Raw genomic sequence first — 26,446 nt, 5'->3', positions numbered from 1 at the left:
TCACGGTAAGTGCACGATAGTGCACTACCGTGCTTTCATAAATATGCCCCTTAGACACACTACTGCTCAGCAGTATAAAAGTCCTTGGAAATTATTTAAATATGTTGGCAACTATGATGAAGTTAGAGGACACAGGAATACAGCAATGGACAATACTATTATCTACATCTGCATGTCTTCCTGCTGCCCATAGGGTGGATAGAAGTGAAGGCAAGGTTACAGAGGAGGGGATTCATGAATAACATTCTCATCCTCTGTCAGGAAGGATATGGCTTGTTTAGATAGAACAGCACTGACAATAATAAGGAATGACAAAGGTTTTGCTTCATTTCATTCTATGCACTTATCAGACGGATGATTCAGAAATACTCATTTTACTCACTTTGAAAGAGTCCTGCAATATGTACAATATAACTATGACAGCATCTGTTAATCTGACCAAACAAATCTACAGCTGTGAAAATTGGGACCACAATTTTTTATTATATAAAATACAATTACTAACAAATCACACATTTCTTAGATTTATTACCGTATATTATTTGTTCAACTACTAATATTGAGATCTGGAATTGCAGTTGTGATGAGAAGTGGACAGACGTGATGACTGACCTCTTGCAGAGACACCAAGCAATGATAAATGCCATACATACTATTACGTAACTAGTCCACCCAAACATCCTGAAGGCAATGTGTTTGTTTTTAAAAGATATGTTGAAAGTGGAACAACGCTGCATATGCAGTGGCAACTTCCAACTCAATGTGTTCTATAATGAGCAAAGTCTTCACAACAATATTAATTGCTGTGCAGAACAGTGTGGGGGACTGTTCAATATACTACTGTGCCCAGGAAGTAAAAGACATGGAAAAAACATAAGAAAACAACACAATAAAACAAAAGTACACTTTAATACAAAATAGACAATTTTGCACCATTAAAAAAACAAACAAAACAAACAACAACTAAAGTTGAGCATCTATTAGAAGTAGAATTCTTAGCTACACACCAATAAAGGAATCAGCAGCACTCACCTGGCTCTACCACTATTGTATGGAAGAAGTTGGACAATGCTTAACAGATTGTGGTGATGAGATGATAGTTGGCTCAATGATGAGCAGAGCTTCGAAAGCTAGAACACAACAATTACAAATTAATTCAACCTATATCTGCAGTCAGTTCAACAGTCATTGTAAGATTGGCAAAGAGGATGTATAACTAGACTTATTGCCATTTTTATCCTATTTTCTTCTCAGTTACAGATTTGTGTTTACATTGATGGCGTAACAAGAATGTAATAAATCTTGTTTGAATTTAAAATAATTTTATTTGATAACAGTCTTTAAGCCATGTGTCATGAATCAGATGCTATATGCAATTTTTGAAAATTTGTTGGCTCTTTTCTACCAGACATACAATAGCAAACAATATTAGTTTGCGTTATTAAATGAAACGTGCAGGTAAAGGTCACTACAAAGTTTAAGTTATGACAGTTGGAACTATTGGAATATGTACTAAAATTGTTGAAGGAAAGTAAATTGGACATCAAGAGTCTAATTTAGAGCTGGATATAAGTCCAGCTGCTCGCCACAAAAATCTGCTTTTCTCTACTAATGCCTGGAGAGGCGGATCAGTGCTAGCTAACGCAAGTAAAGTACCTTAGTGGCATGCACACATAAGTGTAGCACACCCCATGGGGACACTGCCTAGTTTGGCTCCACATACGCCCGCTAGTAGGCATGCCTGGATTTCAAAAGCCTACAGTGAAGGCCACAGTGAGAGTGAAATAAGGTGTCAATATGCTCCTGACTGATTTGCTGAAGTGTTTGAAAACCACTTTGAATACCAGCTCAAGGATGAAGTCAATTAAGTTCATTAATTTCCATTTCAGCTTTGAAAAGAGCAAGTTGCGTTGTTCTCCAATGTGTTTATATTTTTTTCCATTTGAAGTACTTCAGGAAATAAGAAAGTTCTACCAGCACCAGCGTGCCCACGCAGTCACAGGCTAACAGAGACTGCTGAGAAAGTTCCACAATAGTACTTTTGCTATTTTTCACTTACAAATATTACTCTGGCACCCTCCGCCCAAAGGGTGCAAAGAAAAGACCTAGGGGTAAATGTATTAATCTGGGAGTTCTGTAACTCGCCGATATTCAGCGACTTTGACAGCTAAATTTAAAACAGCAATGTCCTTAGGGGAAAAACTTGCCCTTAAAGACATAGCCATTTTAAATTTAGCTGTCAAATTCGCCAAATATCAGCGAGTTGCAGAACTCCCAGATTAATACATTTACCCCCTAGTGTTATTCGGCATAGGGCTGATTTGAAGGGTTTGAACATTTATTTTTTCCTGTCCCCTGGTAATTCAGTGCCATGCTGGTTTCACATTATGGCATGGGGATCCCATAGTCTGGTCCTCACTGTTATAATGTGACCTAGTCCAGCATAGCAAAGCCTGATGTCCAGACCAGTCCAACATGGCAAAGACTGATGTCCAGACCAGTCCAACATGGCAAAGCCTGATGTCCAGACCAGTCCAACATTCCAAAGCCTGATGTCCAGACCAGTCCAACATTCCAAAGCCTGATGTCCAGACCAGTCCAACATTCAAAAGCCTGATGTCCAGACCAGTCCAACATGGCAAAGCCTGATGTCCAGACCAGTCCAACATGGCAATGCCTGATGTCCAGACCAGTCCAACATTCAAAAGCCTGATGTCCAGACCAGTCCAACATGGCAAAGCCTGATGTCCAGACCAGTCCAACATGGCAAAGCCTGATGTCCAGACCAGTCCAGCATGGCAAAGCCTAATGCCAGTTACCATTTTTTGCAGGGAGACCATATGCTTATCCCCCTGCTTTAGCAGTAATTATCCCATGCTTTAGCACTGGCTACTTATTTTAGGGGATGAGGACCGTGTTTTTTTTTTTTTTTCTTACTATTTATTTAACTTTTTTGAAAACATTAAAACACAATGTATGGGAGTAATCATCAGTAAGTTGATGATCATATTTCTACTCCGGCTCAATCTAATATGCTTAGAGGGTATCTAGATGCGGCTATATTTAGAGCTGTATTTTCAGCTCCACATATATTTCATTTACTTGTATGGGTGCAATTTTAACAACAATGCGGTCTACTTTAAATTGCGCTCTTACTAACAATATCTATCCAATCCAGATGAACTAGAACCTTTTTATTTTTACAACTGGAAAAAACATTATTACTGTTTATTTATTACTGTTGTGCAATTCATATTACACAACACTGTACAGAGAATATGTTACCATTCACATCATGACCTAAACACTTTTACCATTTACCTTAATGTATTTAACATGAATTCTGCTTCTCTCATAAGCATGCTTGGGTTAATTTCAAGTGTTCATTGTTAAAAGAATAGAAGTGAATGAGCAAAACTATTGTTAGCTTCAAAAGGGCAATATGATTTTTAGTTATAAATCTTGAACCCAGAATTGGAGTGGTGAGTTAATAACACAGATACTTATATAAACAGAAGAAACAAAATATATTTTTTTTACGTTTAAAAGGCTGTATCATAGGATGTTCCATGGAAGGTTTTTGGACGCAGTTGTGCTTTTGAAAATTTATGTGCATTTTTTATTGTTTTTATTTGTTTCTACAAGCACAAAGGATTCGCTGTCATGCAAATTCAGTCAAGGGGCCTCATTCATTAAGACAAGCAAAGCAAAACAGGGAGTAAATCTGCACCTTGGCAAAACCAAGTTCCATTGGAGTGGGAGGTAAATTTAAAATGTGGAGACAGATTTATATTTGGGGTAGGGCATGTCCTAGATCAACTTTAAATTTCAATTTAAAAATAATGCTTTCAAATATTTGTGTGCTAAATGAAAAAGTAGACAATGTTTCCCTTACATACAAAATAATAAACTAATTTGCACCATGGTTTGTCCCCTGAGCAAATTTACTTTATTTTTTGCTTTGCTTGCCTTAATGAATCAGGCTCAACGTGTCACCATGGATGGCCAAATTACAAGATCACTCCATTGTATCTCTCCTTACCAGAGGCAAGTATGAATCCCAAATAAGACTTCAACCTAACAAAATTTTCTGATGCTGGTCTCGGATGGATAATTTTTTGTGCTCTCAAGGCACAAGTTATTATGCAGATCACTATTTACATCCCTACGTGGAGGGTTAGTCCAATCACAGTAAAGCACCAGAAAAACATCAAATAAACAACAGAGAAGTGAATGAAATCACAAAACCCAGAGTGCAGTCAGCACTTGCATCGCTCTAGACATAGGGGATATATAGCTGCACTCTATGTTCATAAGTTAATGCGTCTAGATCTCTTTACATGTGCTTAAAGCGTCATCTAGCAATTCATTCACTAGAAGTTAGGTGGCCTACAGAAGATATACATTTTAACCAGTAAGGTAAGTGTGGGGGAGAATGGATGGTGCAATTTTAATAGCAACAACTATCTCTTCCATCCAGAAGCCTATGCTGGAAATGTATGGGATCTTTTATAAGCTTCCAGAAACTAGGGAAGTGCCCTGTCACAATTCCTATTTAAAAAAGTAGGATACCTAGGTGAACTAAACTTGCTCTCAGCTGCTTCACTTGCATTCCAAATCCAAAAGTCACACCTTGCATAGAAGAGAAAGGACTGGTACAGATGGTGGTTGCTGTGAGTTCAGGAGACTAGAAAATATGAATGACACTGGAGACTGGTAAGTAGTCAAGGTCAGCAAGACAGTAATCAGATTTAGCAAAAGAGGTGGTAAATGTATTAAGTAGCGGATTCTGCAAGTCGCCTATATTTGGCGACTTTGCAGAGAAAATTTAAAGTGGCAATTGCTTTCAAGACAAGTTTTGCCTTTAAAGAATCCGCTACTTAATACATTTACCCCTAGGCTGGAATCAGTTTGCTGGACCGTACTTGAATCAGATTGCTGGACCAGACTGGCTGAGGGGGAGCATGTGACTGAATCCAAGATGGCAGCACCCATGCATTGGTTTTTGAGGGATCTCTGGAGTGGAGACAGACTCGGCAACATCCTGCAGAGAGATATGAGGCAGCAGAGACTGTGGACTGCAGGAACAACTGAGAAAGATATAGGAGGGTTAAGTAACAGGACCTGAAAGTCCAGTGAGTGACAGTATTCCCCCTGTCATGAATCGGTGTCTTTGACCTGTTTACGCCACTCAGCAGTATCTATCATATCACGTGCATCTCCCTTAGCGGACTGTCAGAATGCAGCATTCTAAATCCTGGGACAAAGCACGACTTCTGCCTGCTGTACTGGAGGCTGCCATCTTGGGTGAGACATTTTGCTACATCCTGCTACATCCTGCTACATCCTGCTTATTCTGAGCACTTGACTTCATTCACCAATTAGCTCCTCTACAGACTATAAAAGTCACCTCCTACACTCAGATAATTGCCAGTACAACACTTTCATAATTCCAGATTACCACTATTGCTGTTTGTTTCCTGCTCATTCTGCATGCTGCTATACAGACATCCGCCATTAACCCTTGGTGTGGATTTAGATTCATTCTATCTGTTGCTGTACAGATTCCAGCTTTCACCCCTCGGGTGGATCTAGCTCTCTTCAATCTATTCCTCTGACTCACCTACTGGCTATTTGGGGTAGTAGGTTACTGCTCTGAGTTTTCCCAACTTCTGGAGCCATCTCTGTGTCTCTGGGTAACGGCTTCCAGTTCCAGGCTTGTCTCAGGTTCTGAGTTGCTCAGGGCCAGTTCCTGGCTTATACAGCTCAGGAGGTAGTCACCTCTGATAATCCGCTGCCTGAGCTCTGAGCCTTCCCAGTCCCAGTTTTGGTACTATAATCGTATTGAGTTTCTGGATCTTTAGAGGTACTGAGTCTCTTGCCGTGGGTTCAGTCCCTCTGTTCCAACATCCAGGTTAAAGTCCACCAGGTCCAGATGCGGTCGTTTATTTCAGTACAGCGTCCAGTCCAGCATTCCTCCTCCTAACATCTGGTATACAGGAATAGAGCACATCCTCCAGGAGCAACACCTTCATCTGGCCTGCTAGTTTCCACTTCATTCCTGCCACAGCGAGTCCCAAGGGTCCTGAGACGTATCCCAGAAACCCTATTGCCATGACACCCCCCTTTTGTGGGTGGATCTTGGGCTTCAAAGGGAATTTTGCATGGAGGATAAAGACCAAACGTGGAGCATATAGATCGGTGGATTTAATTAAATGGATTAATGTAGCAAGGGGCAAACTTCATGGAAGATATCTTAAGCCTCAGGTTGCAAGTGGAAAGCCAAACTCGATCCAATTATTTGAGACTGGATATTGCTCGACGTTTGCGATCGGCGTATGTTTTGTAATTTGAGGAAGCCTTTAACAGGGAAGGACGAACCTCCTTCCATATTTTAGTGAACTGATGTAAAGTACTACCAGCAGCAGGTACAATGGCAGAAGGAAGACACTGGAATTTGGGTATTCTAGAATGAAGTCCATAGACCGTGAAAAAGCGTGTAGAGCCAGAGGATGAGTGGTACTGATTATTGTGAGAGAGTTCTGCCCAAAGTAAAAGTTCTATCCAGTTATCTTGTGAAGATGAGACAAACAAGTGAAGAAAAGTTTCTTAGTCCTGATTCACCCTTTCAGTTTAACCGTTTGTTTTGGGGGTGGTAGGTAGATGAGAATTTAAGCTTCACTTGGAGAGCTAAACACAAAGAATGCCAGAACTGCACCATGAACTTGACCCAATGACCATAGATGATCTCTGAAGGCAAGCCATGGAGTTTGAAAATCTCCTGAATAAACAATTGAGCCAGTTTGGAAATGGAGGGTAGTCCAGTGAGCGGAATATAGTGGGCCATCTTGGAAAATCTGTCAACTACAGCTTAGATAGTGTTGAAAACATTAGAAACTGGTAGATCTGTAATGCAATCCATAGACAGCTGAGCCCAGGATTGGTGAGGAATAGACAATGGTTGAAGTTGATCGGCAGATGTCTAACAAGATATTTTATGCTACGCACATTTGAAACAGAAAGCTATGAATTCCTGCTTGAGAGTAGGCCACCAATAGGCTCTTTGAACAAATGTAATAGTTTTTTGAAGTCCAGAATGACCGGTGAATCAGGAAGTGTGAGCCCATTGAAGCAGTATCTTGCGAAGTGCTGGATATACAAAAGATTTCCCAGGAGACTGAGTAGAAACAACATTGGTGGTAGAAAAGGAGACAGGATCGATGATGGTACTTTTTTGGTGATGCAAAGATCTTCATCTTGAACTATAGATTGAGAGAGTGTATCGGCCTTACAATTCTGGGATCCTGGCCGGTAGGTTACCTTGAAGTCAAACCTGGAAAAGAACAAAGCCCATCTTGCTTGTCTTGGGTTTAGACACAGAAGAATATTATGATCTGTGATGACAGAGAAAAGATATTTTGCACCTTCCAACATATGCCTCTACTCCTCCAAAGCCAACTTAATGGCTAATAATTCCAGATCTCCCATAGAGTAGTTTCTCTCTGCAGGCAGAAATCTGAGAGAAAAATAGCAACAAGGATGACATCTTTAAAAAGCAGGAATAAAACAGCACCTACTCCTACTATGAGCATGTGACAGAATCCAAGATGGCAGCACCCAGGCACTGGTTTTGGATGGATCTCTGGAGTGAATACAGGCTGGGCAGCACCCTGCAGGGAGACCTGAAATAACAGTCTTATATGTTACAGTGGGCAGATTTTGCGCACTCCCTATTCGTACATCTGTGGAAAATGTTTAATTTGTAAAATCAGCGTCTGTGTAGAGTATGTTTAAAATATTTACTGTTCAATGTTTGTCTAAAAATTGACAAATATGTGGAACAAGCGAAGGAAGGACCAAGACCTCCACAGTAGCATGAGACAAAGTTCACCTGACCCTTGCTGGAGGTAAAATAAAGAAGGGTCTGCCAGTGTTCACGTGTTACTGCACTCCGATTTTGGGGATCGGAGGGCAATAGTGCCAGAGCCCCTTCCGGTAGCAGCAAGGAGCTCAGACTACGGTAGCTGAATAATTGAAGCACAAGGATGTGGATACCAGCTATCTCAGGAGGATTTCGGCATGAAGGTGGTAGCAGACCCTGATGCAGCAATACTGAAAGTCAGAATGGGTACCCTAGCCCTGGCAGTATGTGGACAAGGGAGCAAAAACAACTACCTGTCACTGAAGACAATGAAAAAGTTAAATCATGTTCCAGGCGATTCCTAGTGATACAAAAAGGATCAGCCTGGATTGGCTAAAAGGACAGATCGCTAGTTGTGTGAAGCTGACTTAATAGCCTCTTCATTATCTTCAAGCATCTTTTAGGAGCTATTACTGAGCAGCAAACATCACTACAACTTATGATCCTGCTCTGTTCCTGTGAGATACCAATACATGTCATGACCAATAGATGAACTCTCATACTCTAATTCAGTGTTTCTCAGATCTCACAGATTTGTGAGACCCTACTTTAATTCATCCCCCAGCTGTCCTATGTTGACCACAGCACCCTGCTCTGCTAACTAACCAGCAGTCCTGATCCAAAGTAAGTGCTCAGCAGGACCTAGCCAGTCATGAGCAAAAAGGTGCAGCAGCAGATACATGCGCCACCACAAAATGTGAATGGCTCCATTGACAGAGCCTAGTTGTGGAGTTGTGGCAGTGCAACCTTCCTACAACTGGATGTACCAAGCAAGTGTGCAGTTGACATTTGCAGTGGCTGGTTAGGTCAAGCTGCGCCAATAGAAGTTATCAATGACAAACTTTAGCTTAAATCTACTTACATCGGCGATGTCTCAAACTGGAAAAATGACCCCTCTGACCAAGTGGCAGAGTAAGTCCATCTGGTAATAGACACCATATTAAATAGTGTCACTAAAATTCTGGTTCTGGTTGGTGTAACCAGGTGTACCAATGCCTGCACCTAATTGGTTACAGGGTCCGGAAGCGTGGTGCAATTTTAAGTACAGAGTTCGCAATGCCTGCCACTCAGAAGATCAAACAGAAATACAATGGGCATACCAGGTGGTCATAACCCAAGGATCTGTCTATGCTGCAATGATAATTAAGCCAATTAGATGTATTCATGTATTTACATGAGAGTCAATAGCTCTCATTTAACACTGCATGTGTTAATGTATTTGCTGTTTGTGTTGAAATGCATTGCTTGTGTGAACTAGGAATGCCAGTCCTTTGCAGCTTAAAAAAGAGGCTGAAATCAAACATGGATTCATTGTGTGTTTAATAAAAAGGTTCATAAGTTTGACTGTCACAATACCACTTGTGTTGGTCCAATTTATGTCTTAAAGTAATTATGAGAGTGGGACTCTCATTATAATAGGTATTACTTTTGTGGGGTTGAATATTTTTTATTATATTGGTCAAAATGTGCTATAAGTAAGTTTTCATGCAAAAAGTGTCGCTAGAAAGTAGAAAAAGGCATCCCACTGAAAGTAAAGGCAGACTCTGGTTTTCACCACCTCAGAGAAAGTATAAAAATCCAGTCCTTGCATACGGGGAGAAAAATTATACCCTGACAGATATGGAATATTTACTAAATACATGGGTGCCTTCATGCAAAAATAGGCACATCACACCATAAAGCAGCATCTGCACCATGGGCTTGAACCATAGTTGCCAACATTGGCAGCTTGTGTCCTGGGAGGACCGGGGGCCAGGTGGGTGTGTGGGGGCGGGGCTTGAAGAATTGTGCCATTAGCCCCACCCCCCAAAGCTGTCACCACCCTTTTCGACTAATAAAACTAGGGGGCGGGGCCAGGGTCAGGGCATTATCAGATCATACGCATCAGGTAAAAAAGACTGTGGGGTAAATTTATCAAGCTGCGGGTTTGAAAAAGTGGAGATGTTGACTATAGCAACCAATCAGATATTAGCTATCATTTATTTAGTACATAATACTAAATGACAGCTAGAATGTAATTGGTTGCTATAGGCAACACTTCCACTTTTTCAAACTAGCAGCTTGATAAATTTTCCCCTGTCTATCTAGAACACCTGCAATTGTGGAGAGCAAGAGAGCATTGATCTCTATAGTAAACACTTCTGTTCTCAAGCTGTATATATAAATATAGTACAAGCTGCATTTCAGTGGATGTGTTTGTCATAGAAAAATATGATCTCATTTATAACAGGACTTTATGCTGTGTCCACTGCTCCTTATTTAATGTAGTGTTAGCTGCGTTTCCATTCGAGCTCCCAAAAGCCTCCACACTTGCTGCCACACAAGCAAATTCAGACAAATCATAAACATAGGAGAGAGATAGACAAATGTACGGAAGCTAAAAACATATCAAGCAAATTTTTAGAAAACAAATAAAATGCAGGATGAAGCCCATATCAATCACATGTGAGCATTGGGCTATTCCCCAGCATCAATAACTGATCTGGCTCAAACAATATCATATCATCACCATTTATTTATATAGCGCCACTAATTCCGCAGCGCTGTTGTTAGGAACTCCCAAGCCAGTACAGTGAAACTCGGGACTACTCTGAAGGCCCGGTGTTCGCTGGAGCCCCTAGTGGTGGGGACAGACTTGGCTGCGGGCCAACTGAGGGTCAAGTAACGTACACGGACTTAAAGGAGCACCTAGGAGTGGAATAGATTGGCGGGCTGTAGTGAAGAAGGAATCCAAGGTCAAACGTCACTAGCACAGGTACAAAATCCAGGGACAAGCGAAGGGTCAGACACACAGGCAAAGAAGCAAAATCCGGAGTCCAGGCAAAAAGGTCAGGGTCAGAAGCAAGGGTTCAAAGGTCCAGGAACAAGCAAAGGTCAAAACACGGGTAGTCAATCCAAGGTAGAAATAACCAACAGATAGAACAAGCAGGCAGCAGAACTGAGGACAGAACGCTATAACCGGCAGTGAGGCTGCAGACCTCACTGCCTTAAATACCAGTAGCAGCCAATCAGAGCCTAGCTCTGAAATCACATGGGCAGGCTCAAACCTACCACATTAATCAGCCCACAGGCTTGTGGGCGCTTCTGCGCATGTGCCCGGCTGTCCCCAGCTGCCGGGACGCAGCGCCCCTGTAGTTAGTGTCCGACCATTGCCCTGGCAGGTAAAGGCAGGAAGTGACGTCCCGGTCGCCATAGCGACGACCAGGGCGCCTACAGGAACCAGGTGAGAGTCGCAGCGGTGCCCACGGCCGCCGCGACTGCTAACAGTACCCCCCCCCTTGAGGAGGGCTCAAGGAACCCTGACATCCAGGTTTCGTGGGAAACTTATTTAAAAACTCTTTAATGAGCCTTTCAGCATGGAGATGCCTCTGTGGTATCCAAGATCGTTCCTCAGGGCCATAACCCTTCCAATGTACGAGGAACTGAAGTTGGCCTTGGACCTTTCTTGAGTCAAGGATTCTTTCGACAACATATTCATTGTCTCCATTCACCATCAGAGGCTGGGGCCTGTTGGAGAAAGGTTGATTGAACTTGCTGGGAGCAGCGACTTTCTTCAGAAGCGAACAATGAAAGGTCGCAGGTATATTTAAGGAGGTTGGTAGTTTTAACCTAAATGCCACTGGATTAATTTTCTTCTCAATTGGAAATGGTCCAATGTATCGGGGCCCCAGCTTCTTACAAGGTTGCCGCAACCTGATGTTCCGTGTGGATAACCAAACCCGATCCCCCACTTTCAATGAACATGGTCTACGGTGACGGTCAGCGAAGACCTTGGATTTTCGGGAAGCTTGACCTAGTGCAGCGTGTACCTTTTTCCAGACGGACCTCAGCCTGGCCGTAAAAGCAGGTGTTCCGGAATCCCCGCAGGGAACAGTAGTAGAGAACGAGTTGGATTTTGGGTGAAACCCGAAGTTGCAGAAAAACGGGGATGTATGAATAGTGGAATGGCAAGAATTATTGTACGCGAATTCTGCCCAGGACAAGAGAGAGGACCAGTTGTCGTGGAATTTAGACACATAGATGCGCAGAAACTGTTCCAGAGCCTGGTTCATCCTCTCTGTCCATTCGACTGGGGGTGATACGCCGAGGACAGACTGATAGAGATCCTGATGGAGTTACAAAAGGCTTTCCAAAACCGGGCAATAAACTGGGATCCTCGATCTGATACGATATCTTCAGGAGTCCCATGGAGATGAAAAATATGCGTCAAAAACAAAGTGGCCAAGGTCCTGGCATCCGGTAACTTGGGCAATGATATAAAATGTGCCACCTTACTGAACCGATCCACAACTACCAGGATGGTGTTATGTCCTGCGGATACTGGTAGGTCGACAATGAAATCCATCGATAGATGGGTCCAAGGCCTGCTCGGCGCCGGCAAGGGTAACAATAGCCCAGAAGGACGGTTCCTATCAGTTTTGTTTTTAGCACACTCAGAACAAGCCCGAACATAATTCTCCACATCGTCTGATAAGGTGGGCCACCACAGCCAACGAGAAAGAACCTCGATAGTCCTACGAATTCCCGGATGGCCAGCAGAGCGGTTGTTGTGGCCTTCAATGAAAACAGATCTCCTTAAATGTACTGGGACAAATAATTTGTTGACCGGTGTCTGAACTGGAGCGATTCTCTGGAAGTGCCGGATAGTTGCTCCTAGATCTTGGGTGAGTCCAAGATGAACAGCAGTTGCAGGAACAATAGGCAACGGGTCAGGAGACTGAGGATGATGGGCCAAAAAACTTTGGGACAAGGAATCGGCCTTAGTATTTTTAGAACCTGGACGGAATGTAATAATGAACTTGAATCTGGTGAAGAATAAGACCCAGCGGGCCTGCCTGGGATTCAGGGTTTTAGCGGTCTGAATGTATTGGAGGTTTTCATGGTCCGTGAAGATGGTAATGGTATGAGTAGCTCCCTCTAACCAATGTTGCCATTCCTCCAGTGCCAACTTAATGGCCAACAATTCACGATTGCCGACATCATAATTACATTCGGCAGATAGAAACTTTCTAGAGAAAAATGCACAGGGATGTAACTTTTTGCTCCTTGGGTCTTTTTGTGAAAGGATGGCGCCAGCACCGATATCTGAAGCGTCCACCTCCACAATGAACGGAAGTTCCGGGTCAGGATGTCTCAGCACTGGAGCAGAAATGAAAGCAGCTTTGAGTGCCGAGAAACTCGCCAATGCCTCCGAAGACCACTTTGCTGGGTTAGCTCCTTTTCGAGTGAGGGCAGTGATAGGAGCCACTAACGAGGAAAAAGAATCAATAAACCTACGGTAATAATTGGCGAATCTGAGGAATCTCTGGATCGCCTTCAGATTAGTAGGGAGGACCCAATCCTGGATTGCCCGAACTTTGGTAGGGTCCATTGCGAATCCTGATGAGGAGATGATATACCCCAGGAACGACACTGTGGCCACCTCGAATTCGCATTTCTCCCTTTTTGCATATAGGTGATGTTCCCGTAATTTCAATAGAACTTGGCGAACATGCTGACGGTGCTGAAGTAAAGACTCAGAGTAGATTAAAATATCATCCAAATACACAACTACTGTTTTACCCAGGAATTCTCGTAAAACGTCGTTGATCAGGTCCTGAAAGACCGCCGGAGCGTTGCATAACCCGAATGGCATCACGAGATATTCATAATGTCCCGACTGGGTATTGAAAGCGGTCTTCCACTCATCCCCCTTCTTGATTCGAATAAGATTGTAAGCCCCTCGGAGGTCAATCTTTGAAAATATAGTGGCTGATTTTAATTGATCAAACAGAACCGAAATCAGCGGTAACGGATACATATTCTTGATTGTGATGTTATTCAGTCCACGGAAATCAATGCAAGATCTAAGACTGCCATATTTTTTTGACACGAAGAAACAACCTGCACCTACGGGAGATTTAGAAGGACGAATGAATCCCTTCTTCAGGTTTTCGTCTACGTAAAGTTCCATGGCCTGAGTCTACGGAATGGACAAAGAGTATAAACGCCCTTTGGGCAACTTGGAACCCGGGGCTAAATCAATTGCGCAGTCATATTCTTGATGCGGTGGAAGGGAATCAGCTTTCTTTTTGCAGAACACATCACTGAAGTCCTGGTAAGGTACCGGCAACAAGTCTGGACTAGGCTGTAGGATTCTAAGCGGCAGGGTCAAGCAAGACGTGGAACATTCGGAACAACGAATAATCTCTCCACACCAGCACAGTCAATGAGAAGTATGCATACCGTGGTTCAGAAGCAGGCTGTCAGACAGGAGTGCAGAGATACCTGAACGGCTGGAGGCCGGCAGGATGCGAAGTCCCAGGAGGGTAGAAGCGGTAATCAAGTAGGTGCAGCGCACAGGTAGGTAGCCCAGCAGGGATCGAAACAAATACTCAGGAAGCAGTAGTATATAGAACTGGACACCTGGAGAACACTGAAGTGTAGAGATGGTCTAGACGAGATGAAAGCAGCGAGGCGTTGATCCGATGCAGACAGGCGAGTTGACACAGGCAGGAACACTGTAGAAGCACGGAGAGCGGATCAGCTGGCTGCAGACACGAATAGAACTGCAGGGTAGCGGCAAGCAGGACACTGCAGGTACACGGAGGTAGCGGATAGGAATCAGCAGGTGCAGTCTCGATGAAACACGGGAGAGTTGAGATGAGCTGGAACTGTTGAGCACGGAGGCAGCGGATAGGAATCAGCTGGTGCAGTCTCGATGAAACACAGGAGAGTTGAAGTGAGTTGATAACTGTAGTGCACGGAGGCAGCAGATAGGAATCAGCTAATACAGTCACGATGAAACACAGGAGAGTTGAAGTGAGATGATAACTGTAGTGCACGGAGGCAGCGGATAGGAATCAGCTAATACAGTCACGATGAAACCCAGGAGAGTTGAAGTGAGTTGATAACTGTAGTGCACGGAGGCAGCGGATAGGAATCAGCTAATACAGTCACGATGAAACACAGGAGAGTTGAAGTGAGTTGATAACTGTAGTGCACGGAGGCAGCGGATAGGAATCAGCTAATACAGTCACAATGAAACACAGGAGAGTTGAAGTGGTCTGGAAACCACAGGAGAGTTGAAGTGGTCTGGAAACCACAGGAATCAGCAGAGCTGAATACACGAGGAAACACAGGAACACCTTCAGAGGCTCATGGGAATGAGACTCCAAGATCAGGCAACGAGGTATGGAACTCAGGTGCTTTAAATAGGGAGTGTTGCCTGATCAGCCAATTAACTAAAAGGAACATGAACAGAAGGTTTGAAAGGGCTGCACATGCACAGACCCTCAGGATGGTGGACGGCCACGGTTCCTAAACACACGGGAAGAAGCACTCACAGTCTGGTGAGTGACAGTACCCCCCCTTTTAAAGGTGGGCACAAAACACCTGGAACCGGGCTTGTACGGATTTTTGGAATAAAACTTCTTAAGAAGAGCTGGAGCATTGAGATCTTCAGCTTTGATCCATGAGCGCAGGACCAAAGCCCTTCCAATGAACGAGGAAACGAAGAACTCCTCGCGAAATTTTTGCGTCCAATATATGAGTAATCTCGAAATCTTCCTCCTGATGAACTTGAACTGGCTGAGGTGCTGAAGGAGGGACCGAGAAACGGTTGATGATGAGAGGTTTGAGCAAGGACACATGGAAGGCGTTGGAAATGCGAAGATTCTTAGGAAGTAGAAGTTTGAAACAAACTGGATTTATCACTTGAATGATCCTATATGGACCAATAAAACGGGGAGCGAATTTCATAGATGGGACCTTCCAACGGATATTTTTGGTAGATAACCAGACACGGTCTCCAATTTTCAGTGGTGGAATAGCCTCTTCTTATCTGCAAAAGACTTATATTTGGCAGATGTCTTCTTTAAACAGGTTTTGACCTGAGACCAAATATTTTTGAAAGTTTGACAAACAGTCTCTACAGCAGGAACTTGGGTGGGAGGGAGGGCAGGAAATTCCGGAAAAGACGGATGGTGACCGTAAACCACAAAGAATGGAGTTTTGGAAGATGACTCATGGTACATGTTGTTATGAGCGAATTCAGCCCAAGGAAGCAATTCTACCCAGTTGTCTTGATTGGCTGATGAGAACATCCTTATAAAGGTCTCGAGATCTTGATTGAACCTTTCAGTTTGTCCGTTTGATTGAGGATGGTAGGAAGATGAGAGTGCTAATCGTATGCCCAAGGTCTTACAAAGGGCCCGCCAGAATCTGGAAACGAATTGTACTCCTCTATCTGACACAATCTCAGACGGACATCCATGAATACGAAAGATTTCCTTGACGAAATGCTCAGCCAGAGTAGAAGAGGAAGGCAAACCAGACAAAGGGACAAAATGAGCCATCTTCGAAAATCTGTCTACCACTACCCAAATAGTATTACAATTTTTACTAGGCGGAAGATCAGTAACAAAGTCCATACTAATATGGGTCCAAGGCTTGGATGGAATGGGTAGTGGTTGAAGAAAACCCGCTGGGATTCTGCGGGAGGTCTTAAACTGAGAACACAATTCACAAGCAGCTCTTTGACTTCTCTCCTCATCGAGGGCCACCAGTACCTTCGAGAGAGAATCTCAAAGGTCTTGCGTTCACCAGCATGTCCAGAAAAAAGAGAAGAGTGGAACCACGAAAGAATTTTCCTCCTAAGAGTAGGAGGCACGAGGGTCTTCCCAAATGGTAGCACTTTAGTGGAAGAAGCAGCCAGCGAAATACATTTGGGGTCTAGTATAGAGTGGTTGGAAACCTCTTCAACGTCAGAGGACGTCACAAAAGCTCGGGATAGAGCGTCAGCTTTTTTGTTCTTGACAGCCGGTTTGAAGGTTATGATTAATTCGAAACGAGAAAAGAAAAGAGACCATCTTGCTTGACGAGGATTCAAGCATTGAGCAGACTGTAGATATGACAAGTTCTTATGATCCGTGAAAATCGTCACAGGGTGACGAGCTCCCTCCAACAAGTATCTCCACTCCTCTAATGCTACTTTGATAGCCAGCAACTCCTTGTCCCCGATAGTGTAATTCCTCTCCGCAGGCAGGAGACCCCGAGAGTAAAAGGCACAAGGATGGAATTTTTGTTGCGCCGATCGTTGGGAGAGAATGGCTCCTAAGCCAACATTAGAGGCATCTACTTCTAGGAAGAAGGGAAGTGTCACATCAGGCTGTCGAAGAATGGGAGCAGAGGAGAAGGACTCTTTAAGAAATTGAAAGGCTTGGAGAGCCTCAGATGACCATTGCTTAGTATTGGCCCCTTTACGAGTCAGGGCCACAATAGGAGATGCAATGGACGAGAAGTCTTGAATGAAGCGTCTATAGTAATTGGCAAAACCTAAAAAACGCTGAATGGCACGAAGAGTAGTTGGCTGAGGCCAATGTAACACAGCATTCACCTTTTCTGGATCCATTTCTAGACCAACTCCGGAGACAATATAACCCAAAAATGGAATCTGGGGCAACTCGAATGAAAATTTTTCCAGTTTACAGAATAATGAATTTTCCCGGAGTCTGGAAAGGACCTCTGCCAGATGTTGGTGATGAGAAGGCAGGTCCTGTGAAAAGATCAATATGTCGTCCAGGTAGACAACAACACATACATATAACAAGTCCCGAAAGATCTCATTAATGAAGCCCTGGAAGACAGCGGGGGTGTCACTCACCGGACCGTGAGTGCCTCTTCCCGGACATTTAGGAACCGTGGCCGTCCACCATCCTGAGGGTCTGCGCATGCGCAGCCCTTTTCTATACTTCAGTGTATACTCCTTTAACTTAATTGGCAGATCAGGCATCCTCCCTATATTAAGCACCTGTGGTCACCACCACGTGGCCTGATCTTGGAGTCTCATTCCTCATGAGTCTCTGAAGGTGTTCCTGTATTACTCGTGTATTCAGCGCTGCTGATTCCTGTGGTTTCCAAACCACTTCTACTACTGTGGTTCCATACCACTTCTACCATCAACTGTATCATCATGACTGTTTGCTGATTCCTATCCGCTGCCTCCGTGCACTACAGTCTTCTACACCACTTCAACGTTATTTTATATCAATGTGACTGTTTGCTCATTGCTATCCGCTGCCTCCGTGCACTCCAGCTTTTACCTCACTCACCTGCTTCTCATCAAGTCTGTTTGCTGATTTCTATCCGCTGCCTCCGTGCACTACAGTCTCCTGCTTGCAACTCGCCTGTGTTCAACATCGTGACTGCCAGCTGACTACTATCCGCTGCCTCTGTGCACTACAGTCTCCTGCTTGCAACTCGCCTGTGTTCAACATCGTGACTGCCAGCTGACTACTATCCGCTGCCTCTGTGCACTACAGTCTCCTGCTTGCAACTCGCCTGTGTTCAACATCGTGACTGCCAGCTGACTACTATCCGCTGCCTCTGTGCACTACAGTCTCCTGCTTGCAACTCGCCTGTGTTCAACATCGTGACTGCCAGCTGATTACTATCCGCTGCCTCCGTGCACTACACTCTCATCTCATCTTTGCTGTGACTTCCTCGAGACTGCCGCTTTTCATTACCATCTGCTGCACTTCGTGATCTACAGCTCCTGCCCTGCGCTGCACTCCTGTTTCCCATCGCTGTTGGTTCCTGTGGTTGCTACTGGTTACCTCCGTGTGCCGCTGAGTCCTGCCGCTGTGGTCAGCGCTATTGTCCATCTCCTGCTGATCCACTCTCCACGCCTTCACGTGTTCCACTGGTCTCTACCCTCCTGTCAGCATTGGATTTGTATCTCTTCTACTACCCTCTGCTGGATCATCTCCATTCTCCTGGGTTTCCTATGAGTCCAGTTCCACGTGTTGCTGACTCCTGTGGGTTCGTGTCCCTGTCGGTCTACTCACCTGTGCGCTGCACCTGCTAGACCGCTGCTTCACCTATCCAGGGACTTCCTATCCAGTCGGCCTCCAGCCGCTCAGGTACCGCTGCAATCCCATCTGACTGCTACTGCTGAACCACGGTATGCATACTTCTCATTGACTGTGCTGTGTATTGCATATCTTGCTGGACTGTGTTTGGTTCTCTCTGGAGTCTGCTATCCGCTGAGTCTATTGCCATCATTGACTGTGTTATCATTGTGCTGGACTACTTCAAGAGACTTTCTAGATTGCAGACCTGATCAGTCATTTACATATATATATATATCTATATTGTGCATATTACTGTGGATCGTGTATAACGTGCCTGTGTATATCCTGTGTTGCAGTCTTCCCCCGTGCACCTCCTCACATATATATTCAGTGGTACAACTTGCTGATGTCAGACCACTGATCCCTGTTTCCGGTATCACCTGTTCCATTATCCTCTCACATAGCAGTGGTACAACTTGCTACCGCAGACCACTGACTACCTGGATACCTCCACTTGGATTCCATTCCTTCACTCAGACAGCGGTACAACTTGCTACCCGCAGACCGCTGACTCTCATCACCTCCTTGTTTCTGTTGGACATTCCTCCTCACTATAGCAGTGGTACAACTTGCTATCGCAGACCACTGACCACCTTCACGTGTCCTTGTCCATACAGTTCCTTGTGTATCATTACCTCATTATTACCAGTGTTGCTAGTCATAGACTTTCCTGAGCATCTCATCGGCCATCATTTCATGTTCCGTGATCACCCAGCTACCAGAGTACCCTATTACCATCTACATTGCTCTGGTAAGCCTACCATCTGGTGATCCCTGGGTAAAGACTCCTAGTGCCCGTGACAGTAAGATCAGGCCATGACAGACCCAGATGTGGAACCTACCGCCAAAGAGATGCTGCAACATCTGGTTAGCCGTGTGGAGCAACAGGATGCCCGCCAACAGCTGTTACTTCAGTGTTATCAGTCATTAACCTCCCAAGGAACATCTGGACAGACTGTGACAGCTACTACTGAAGCTCCTGTGCTTTCCTCCGTTTCCCCATTGCCATCCCAGGTGTCTATAGCTTCCACGCTTCACCTGCCTACTCCGTCAAAGTACGATGGAGACCCCAAAACTTGTAGGGGTTTCCTTAACCAATGTTCAGTCCATTTTGAGCTCCAACCTCAAAATTTTTCTACCCATCGTTCCAGAGTGGCCTATCTTATCTCTTTGTTTTCAGGACAAGCCCTGGCTTGGGCCTCCCCTCTGTGGGAGAGGAACGATCCAATATTACAAGATAGTGCCAAATTCATTTCTACATTCCGAAGTGTGTTCGATGAACCAGGTCGTGTGACCTCCGCTGCTTCCAGCATCCTCCGTCTGCGACAAGGATCTCATACTGTAGGCCAGTACGTCATTCAATTTAGGATCTTAGCCTCTGAACTTCAGTGGAACACTGAAGCCCTAGTTGCCGCCTTCTGGCAGGGGCTTTCCGATAAAATTAAAGATGCACTGACTACCCAAGAGCTTCCTTCGTCACTTGAAGATTTGATCTCTCTATGCCATCGTGTTGATATGAGATTTCGTGAAAGAGAGGCTGAGAAAACGACTTCTGCTAAAGCACCTTTTCGCTCTAACCCTCAATTTCGTCCAGTGTCACCCGCTGTGATTCCCATGGAGATAGGACGTTCCAAGTTATCTTCTGAGGAGAGGAAACGAAGAGTCAAGAATAGACTCTGTATCTATTGTGCTGATTCCACTCATGTCCTCAGCTCCTGCCCTAAGAGATCGGGAAATGCCAGGCCCTAACTAGTTCTGGAGAGGTGAAGTTAGGGTCCCTGGAGTCCTCTCCATCGTCTATGAAATCTAAAGTCTGCGCTTTTGATGTGACTATTTCCGTTGCTACCAAGACCTTTGAGTCACAGGCATTGATTGATTCCGGAGCAGCAGGAAATTTTATTTCCAAATCGTTAGTTAATCAATGGTCTCTACCAATGATTACCTTAAAAACTCCCATTACTGTGACGGCTATCGATGGATCACGTCTCATCAACGGTCTCATCACCCAGAGTACGTCTCCAGTAACCCTTCAGATTGGTGCTCTGCATCATGAAGAGATATCATTTTTAATTCTTCCTGTTACGACAAGTCCGATTGTCCTAGGCCTTCCATGGCTTCAGTGTCACTCTCCCCAGATTGACTGGCGCACCCCTCAAGTCACGTCTTGGGGGCCTGAATGTCACCATCATTGCCTTTCCCAAGTCATCCCTCTCAAGGTACAGCAAGCTTCCATCTCAGCTATTTCACCGGGACTCCCTCCTCAATATGCTTCATTTACCGATGTTTTTGATAAAGCTCAGTCTGAACGTCTTCCTCCTCATCGTTCTTGGGATTGTCCGATTGATCTTCTTCCTGGCAAGACTCCTCCCAGGGGCCGGGTCTATCCACTCTCGTTACCTGAAACTCAAGCTACATCTGAATATATACGGGAGAACCTCCAGCGTGGGTTCATTCGACCTTCCACCTCGCCCGCTGGAGCTGGGTTCTTCTTTGTCAAAAAGAAGGATGGATCATTACGCCCTTGTATAGATTTTCGTGGACTCAATGCCATTACTATCAAGAATCGGTATCCCATTCCGTTGATCACTGAGCTATTTGACCGCATCAAGGGAGCCCGTATTTTTACTAAGTTGGATCTTCGTGGTGCCTACAATTTAATCAGAATCCGTTCCGGTGACGAATGGAAGACGGCGTTTAACACCAGAGACGGGCATTACGAATATCTGGTAATGCCTTTCGGGCTATGTAATGCCCCCGCTGTTTTTCAGGGCTTCATCAATGAGATTTTTCGGGACTTATTATATGTATGTGTCGTCGTCTACCTGGACGACATATTGATTTTTTCACAGGACCTGCCTTCTCACCACCAACATGTGGCAGAAGTCCTCTCCAGGCTACGGAAAAATTCATTGTTCTGTAAATTAGAAAAATGTTCATTCGAATTACCCCAGATTCCATTCTTGGGGTATATTGTTTCCGGAGTTGGTCTGAAGATGGATCCTGACAAAGTAAATGCTGTACTACATTGGCCCCAGCCAACTACTCTTCGTGCCATCCAGCGTTTTTTAGGTTTTGCCAATTACTATAGACGCTTCATTCAAGACTTTTCTTCCATTGCATCCCCTATTGTGGCCCTGACTCGAAAAGCGGCTAATCCTAAGCAATGGTCTACTGAGGCTATTCAAGCCTTTCAAACATTAAAAGAGTCCTTCTCTTCGGCTCCAATCCTTCGTCAGCCTGATGTGACACTCCCCTTTTTTCTAGAAGTAGATGCCTCTAATGTGGGCTTAGGAGCTATTCTCTCCCAACGCTCGGAACAGCAAAAATTCCACCCTTGTGCCTTCTATTCTCGGGGTCTCCTACCCGCAGAGAAGAATTATACCATCGGAGACAAGGAATTACTGGCTATCAAAGCCGCATTAGAGGAATGGAGATACTTGTTGGAGGGAGCTCGCCATCCGGTGACGATCTTCACGGATCATAAGAACTTGTCATATCTCCAGTCTGCCCAATGCTTGAACCCTCGTCAAGCAAGATGGTCTCTTTTCTTTTCCCGTTTTGAATTAATAATTACCTTCAAACCAGCTGCCAAGAACAAAAAAGCTGATGCCTTATCTAGAGCCTTTGTTACGTCTTCTGATATAGAAGAGGTTTCCAACCATACCATTCTAGACCCCAAATGTATCTCACTGGCTGCTTCATCCACCAAAACGCTACCATTTGGGAAGACCCTCGTGCCTCCTACTCTAAGGAGGAAAATCCTTTCGTGGTTCCATGCCTCTCGTTTTTCTGGACACGCCGGTGAACACAAGACTTTTGAGATCCTCTCTCGAAGTTACTGGTGGCCTTCAATGAGGAGAGACGTCAAAGAGTTCATTGCTTCCTGTGAATTATGTTCGCAATTCAAATCCTCCCGCAGAACCCCAGCAGGGTTGCTGCGACCACTACCCATTCCGTCCAAACCATGGACCCATATTAGTATGGATTTCGTTACTGACTTACCACCTAGTAAGAACCATAACACTATTTGGGTGGTAGTGGACAGATTTTCGAAGATGGCTCATTTCATCCCTCTGTCTGGTTTGCCCTCCTCGTCTATCCTGGCTGAACATTTCATTAAAGAGATCTTCCGTATCCATGGATGTCCATCTGAGATTGTGTCTGATAGAGGAGTACAATTCGTGTCCAGATTCTGGCGAGCCCTTTGTAAAACCTTGGGCATACGATTAGCACTCTCATCTTCTTACCATCCACAATCCAATGGACAAACCGAACGTGTCAATCAAGATCTTGAGACTTTTATAAGGATATTTTCATCAGCCAATCAAGACAACTGGGTAGAGTTACTCCCTTGGGCTGAGTTCGCCCATAACAACATGTACCATGAGTCATCATCCAAAACTCCATTCTTTGTGGTCTACGGTCACCATCCGTCTTTTCCGGAATTTCCTGCCCTCCCGCCCACCCAAGTTCCTGCGGTGGAAACGGTTTGTCAGACCTTTAAAAATATCTGGTCTCAGGTCAGAACCTGTTTAAAGAAGACATCTGTCAAATATAAATCTTTCGCTGATAAGAAGAGGCGGGCTATTCCACCACTAAAAATTGGAGATCGTGTCTGGTTATCCACAAAAAATATTCGTTTGAAGGTTCCATCCATGAAATTCGCCCCTCGTTTTATTGGTCCATATAGGATCATTCAAGTTATCAATCCAGTATGTGTGAAACTCCTTCTTCCTAAGAGTCTTCGGATTTCTAATGCCTTCCATGTATCTTTGCTCAAACCTCTTATTATCAACCGTTTTTCAACTCCTCCCTCAGCTCCGCAGCCAGTTCAAGTTCATCAGGAGGAGGATTTTGAGATTACCGAGGTACTAGATGCAAAAATTTCGCGAGGAGTCCTCCACTTCCTCGTTCATTGGAAGGGCTTTGGTCCTGAGGAGCGCTCTTGGATCAAAGCTGAAGATCTTAATGCTCCTGCCCTTTTGAAGAAGTTTTACTCCAAAAATCCGGACAAGCCCGGTTCCAGGCGTTCTGTGCCCACCTTTAAAAGGGGGGGTACTGTCACTCACCGGACCGTGAGTGCCTCTTCCCGGACATTTAGGAACCGTGGCCGTCCACCATCCTGAGGGTCTGCGCATGCGCAGCCCTTTTCTATACTTCAGTGTATACTCCTTTAACTTAATTGGCAGATCAGGCATCCTCCCTATATTAAGCACCTGTGGTCACCACCACGTGGCCTGATCTTGGAGTCTCATTCCTCATGAGTCTCTGAAGGTGTTCCTGTATTACTCGTGTATTCAGCGCTGCTGATTCCTGTGGTTTCCAAACCACTTCTACTACTGTGGTTCCATACCACTTCTACCATCAACTGTATCATCATGACTGTTTGCTGATTCCTATCCGCTGCCTCCGTGCACTACAGTCTTCTACACCACTTCAACGTTATTTTATATCAATGTGACTGTTTGCTCATTGCTATCCGCTGCCTCCGTGCACTCCAGCTTTTACCTCACTCACCTGCTTCTCATCAAGTCTGTTTGCTGATTTCTATCCGCTGCCTCCGTGCACTACAGTCTCCTGCTTGCAACTCGCCTGTGTTCAACATCGTGACTGCCAGCTGACTACTATCCGCTGCCTCTGTGCACTACAGTCTCCTGCTTGCAACTCGCCTGTGTTCAACATCGTGACTGCCAGCTGACTACTATCCGCTGCCTCTGTGCACTACAGTCTCCTGCTTGCAACTCGCCTGTGTTCAACATCGTGACTGCCAGCTGACTACTATCCGCTGCCTCTGTGCACTACAGTCTCCTGCTTGCAACTCGCCTGTGTTCAACATCGTGACTGCCAGCTGATTACTATCCGCTGCCTCCGTGCACTACACTCTCATCTCATCTTTGCTGTGACTTCCTCGAGACTGCCGCTTTTCATTACCATCTGCTGCACTTCGTGATCTACAGCTCCTGCCCTGCGCTGCACTCCTGTTTCCCATCGCTGTTGGTTCCTGTGGTTGCTACTGGTTACCTCCGTGTGCCGCTGAGTCCTGCCGCTGTGGTCAGCGCTATCGTCCATCTCCTGCTGATCCACTCTCCACGCCTTCACGTGTTCCACTGGTCTCTACCCTCCTGTCAGCATTGGATTTGTATCTCTTCTACTACCCTCTGCTGGATCATCTCCATTCTCCTGGGTTTCCTATGAGTCCAGTTCCACGTGTTGCTGACTCCTGTGGGTTCGTGTCCCTGTCGGTCTACTCACCTGTGCGCTGCACCTGCTAGACCGCTGCTTCACCTATCCAGGGACTTCCTATCCAGTCGGCCTCCAGCCGCTCAGGTACCGCTGCAATCCCATCTGACTGCTACTGCTGAACCACGGTATGCATACTTCTCATTGACTGTGCTGTGTATTGCATATCTTGCTGGACTGTGTTTGGTTCTCTCTGGAGTCTGCTATCCGCTGAGTCTATTGCCATCATTGACTGTGTTATCATTGTGCTGGACTACTTCAAGAGACTTTCTAGATTGCAGACCTGATCAGTCATTTACATATATATATATATCTATATTGTGCATATTACTGTGGATCGTGTATAACGTGCCTGTGTATATCCTGTGTTGCAGTCTTCCCCCGTGCACCTCCTCACATATATATTCAGTGGTACAACTTGCTGATGTCAGACCACTGATCCCTGTTTCCGGTATCACCTGTTCCATTATCCTCTCACATAGCAGTGGTACAACTTGCTACCGCAGACCACTGACTACCTGGATACCTCCACTTGGATTCCATTCCTTCACTCAGACAGCGGTACAACTTGCTACCCGCAGACCGCTGACTCTCATCACCTCCTTGTTTCTGTTGGACATTCCTCCTCACTATAGCAGTGGTACAACTTGCTATCGCAGACCACTGACCACCTTCACGTGTCCTTGTCCATACAGTTCCTTGTGTATCATTACCTCATTATTACCAGTGTTGCTAGTCATAGACTTTCCTGAGCATCTCATCGGCCATCATTTCATGTTCCGTGATCACCCAGCTACCAGAGTACCCTATTACCATCTACATTGCTCTGGTAAGCCTACCATCTGGTGATCCCTGGGTAAAGACTCCTAGTGCCCGTGACAGGGGGCATTACATAACCCGAAAGGCATTACTAAATATTCATAATGCCCATCTCTGGTGTTGAAAGCTGTCTTCCATTCGTCACCGGACCGGATTCTAATTAAATTATAGGCACCACGAAGATCCAACTTGGTAAAGATCCGAGCTCCCTTAATGCGATCAAATAACTCAGTAATCAGAGGAATGGGATACCGATTTTTAATAGTAATGGCGTTAAGTCCACGAAAATCTATGCAGGGGCATAGTGATCCATCCTTCTTTTTAACGAAGAAGAACCCGGCTCCAGCGGGAGAGGTGGAAGGTCGAATAAAACCTCGCTGGAGATTCTCTTGGATGTATTCAGATGTAGCTTGAGTTTCAGGTAACGAAAGTGGATACATCCGACCCCTAGGAGGAGTCTTGCCAGGTAGAAGATCGATCGGACAATCCCATGAACGATGAGGAGGAAGACGTTGAGACTGAGCTTTATCAAAAACATCGGCAAATGAAGCATACTGCGGAGGAAGTCCCGGTG

The 26,446-nt window shown here is 45.0% G+C and overlaps 1 protein-coding gene across 9 annotated transcripts in view; it reads right to left on the bottom strand.

Moving 5' to 3' along the window:
* Positions 1–26,446, bottom strand: part of SEMA4C (semaphorin 4C) — a 465,016-nt gene that overhangs the window by 190,559 nt on the left and 248,011 nt on the right. For all 9 annotated transcript variants that reach the window (XM_075207325.1, XM_075207330.1, XM_075207327.1 and 6 more), the window contains one exon: positions 1,033–1,130. In XM_075207325.1, the coding sequence (XP_075063426.1) occupies positions 1,033–1,130 (98 nt within the window). The remainder of the gene's footprint in view (positions 1–1,032; positions 1,131–26,446) is intronic.

The sequence above is a fragment of the Mixophyes fleayi genome, chromosome 4, assembly GCF_038048845.1.
Source record: "Mixophyes fleayi isolate aMixFle1 chromosome 4, aMixFle1.hap1, whole genome shotgun sequence".
Taxonomy (NCBI): Eukaryota; Metazoa; Chordata; class Amphibia; order Anura; family Limnodynastidae; genus Mixophyes; species Mixophyes fleayi.
This window is presented reverse-complemented; position numbering and strand designations above follow the sequence as displayed.